Source organism: Trachymyrmex cornetzi, unplaced genomic scaffold, assembly GCF_001594075.2.
Source record: "Trachymyrmex cornetzi isolate Tcor2-1 unplaced genomic scaffold, Tcor1.1 scaffold795, whole genome shotgun sequence".
NCBI classification, from domain to species: domain Eukaryota; kingdom Metazoa; phylum Arthropoda; class Insecta; order Hymenoptera; family Formicidae; genus Trachymyrmex; species Trachymyrmex cornetzi.
In genome coordinates, this window is record NW_017300130.1 from 4109 (window position 1) to 6539 (window position 2431).

The 2431-nt window shown below is 34.8% G+C and overlaps 1 protein-coding gene across 1 annotated transcript; it reads right to left on the bottom strand.

Moving 5' to 3' along the window:
* Positions 1-1757: 1757 nt before the first annotated feature.
* Positions 1758-2208, bottom strand: LOC108768413 (uncharacterized; the record flags this gene model as incomplete). The annotated part of the gene is made up of 1 exon (XM_018518826.1): positions 1758-2208. A coding segment is annotated over exon 1 (451 nt), but the record flags the coding sequence as incomplete, so codon positions are not given.
* Positions 2209-2431: the final 223 nt, after the last annotated feature.

The following is a 2431-nucleotide window of genomic DNA, read 5'->3' on the forward strand; positions in this document are numbered from 1 at the left end:
GGGGTCTTGTCCCTACTCTTAATATCTTTTACTGTAGTTTTGTAACATTTTGTTGAACATTGCTTCAAAGTGAACAAAAATGAGTTTCAGCTTTAGCACTGAAAATCTTGGCGTATTCTTTTGAACTTGCACTATTCAGTGCAACCTATGGAACTCGTCCAGTGTTGGTGTGAACTGAGTGCGCACTGGTGCGCACTAAATTTTGCCCAATCGAAAACGCTATTAGATATGAATCGCGCAGTACTGGGTATATATCTCTTATAACGCGATATTATTCTAGCTGTCGCGTCAAATGCTCGAACACACTCGTTAGAGTGAGTAGGAGCTATGTGGTAGGCATGCGATATGTGGAAATGCGCTGTGTGGCTCCCAGAGGGCGTAAGCGTACTGATGTAAATTTCAGCAAATCTATATTATCGACCTTGATGGAGTTGAGCCGTAGCTCCAGCATCCCCTTAATGCTTAATATCTCGGTTCGCGGGATAGGACTTTAATTTAAATGATAAAAATAAACATGATAATAAATAACAAACGTTTCGACGCCGATCGAGTCATTTTCATTATATTATGCTTTTTATAGTCAATGGAAATTGTATATACGTGTGGGTTGTGCGAAATGATTTGCAATGCCGTTGAAATTCGAAGCCATCAATGTTTAGATTCTTTCACACAATTTTATATGGACGAGCAGCATTATTTTTATCCACAGTGTGGTATGTATTTTACAGTGGAATGCATACTATTGTTAAAAATGTAATACATGTGTTAATACTGCTAAGTTTTGTATGTGCAGACGATGGAAAAATTTTATGTAGAAGCCTGATAGATGGCATTGAAAAAATGTTTTGGAGATGCCAAATAATGCAGAGGAAAGCACCGAGGAGACAGAAATACCAAATGAGGAAGACTTTGTTGTAGGAAATCTTCCAGAAAATGAAAATTTAACTTTTAACTTTTTCACGCATTTTTTTCTAGCGCGTTTTGACGCTGCGTGAAATTCCATAGAATGTAATTTTTCTACTGCTCAATTTCTCAATCAAAATGTGATAGCATTGTGATAACATTATCACCAATACCATTAAGGCCAGTTTTAATTTTAGTTTTAGTTTTAATTTTTTTCTGTCTTATGTTCATAAGAGTAAAATAAAAATCTCGGTTTGACTTGAATCATCCTCGTAGTTACATTCTAAATCTTTATTAGAACTTTTAACATTTTCACGCATTTTTTTCTAGCGCGTTTTGACGCTGCGTGAAATTACATAGGATGTAATTTTTCTACTGCTCAATTTATCAATAAAAATGTGATAACATTGTGATAATCTTATATAATATATTTATAAATGTTAAATAATAAAATAAATAATAATATAATAAATTTTGTGAATATTTTTTATTTGTAACTTCAATAATAAGACTTTACAAGTATAAAACAAATTCGACAGTTGAAGGGCTACGAGTCAGTTTAGTAACAAAGAAATTTTAATCAAAAAATAAATAAACCATACGTAAATATGATATTCAAACGTTTCCAACATAAGATATGAAGACATTTTGAGAAATTATGTATTCTTGCGAACATTATCGTAATTTTACTGTAACATTGAAAATAACCCTATTGGTGTTAAAACGTTTGATTATATTTAACTGTTATATTCAACTTGTTCTTTATTTGTGTCTGTTATTTTGCCAAGACACCTGTCCTTCATTAAAAAAAAAATTACAAAATTCATTGCGCATCTGAATGCAGTTTCGCGCACTGGTATTCGAACCACAATGACCGATATCTCGAAAAGCGCAGCCATCTTCAAAGATTCTCCGCCAAGAACCTAATGTGGAACTACTTGGATCATCAGGATTAATTTCATCCACCATACCCGCAGAAACGTATGTATTTTTATCAATGTTGTCTTTGCGGATCCAATTATGCAGACAAACCGTCGCCTGCACCATCAATTTAACATTCTCTAGGGATGCAATAATTGGTTTGCGATATATTCGCCATTGGCTAGCTAATATACCGAAAGTATTTTCGATAAATCTTCTCGCACGGCTTAACCGATAGTTGAAAATGTCCTGTTCCGATGTCAGTCCTTTCTTGCCTGGATAAGGGCGAAGTAAATACGGTTTTAAGGGAAATGCTTCGTCTCCTACGAGACAGTATGGCAAAATTCGCCCTCCTGCAACAGCTGATGGCTTCGGTATATTCATGACGTTTATATTAAAGTTCTTGCCAATAGCACTGTTGCTGAAAATACCTTCATCGTTTTGTCGTCCGTACGCTCCGATATCAACGAAACGGAATACATAGTGTGCATCACAAATGGCCATTAATACTACACTATGAGCATGCTTATAGTTGTAATACGTAGAACCAGCATTGTTGGGACACTGAAACAAAATGTCACAAGTCATGTATACAATAATATTTGTA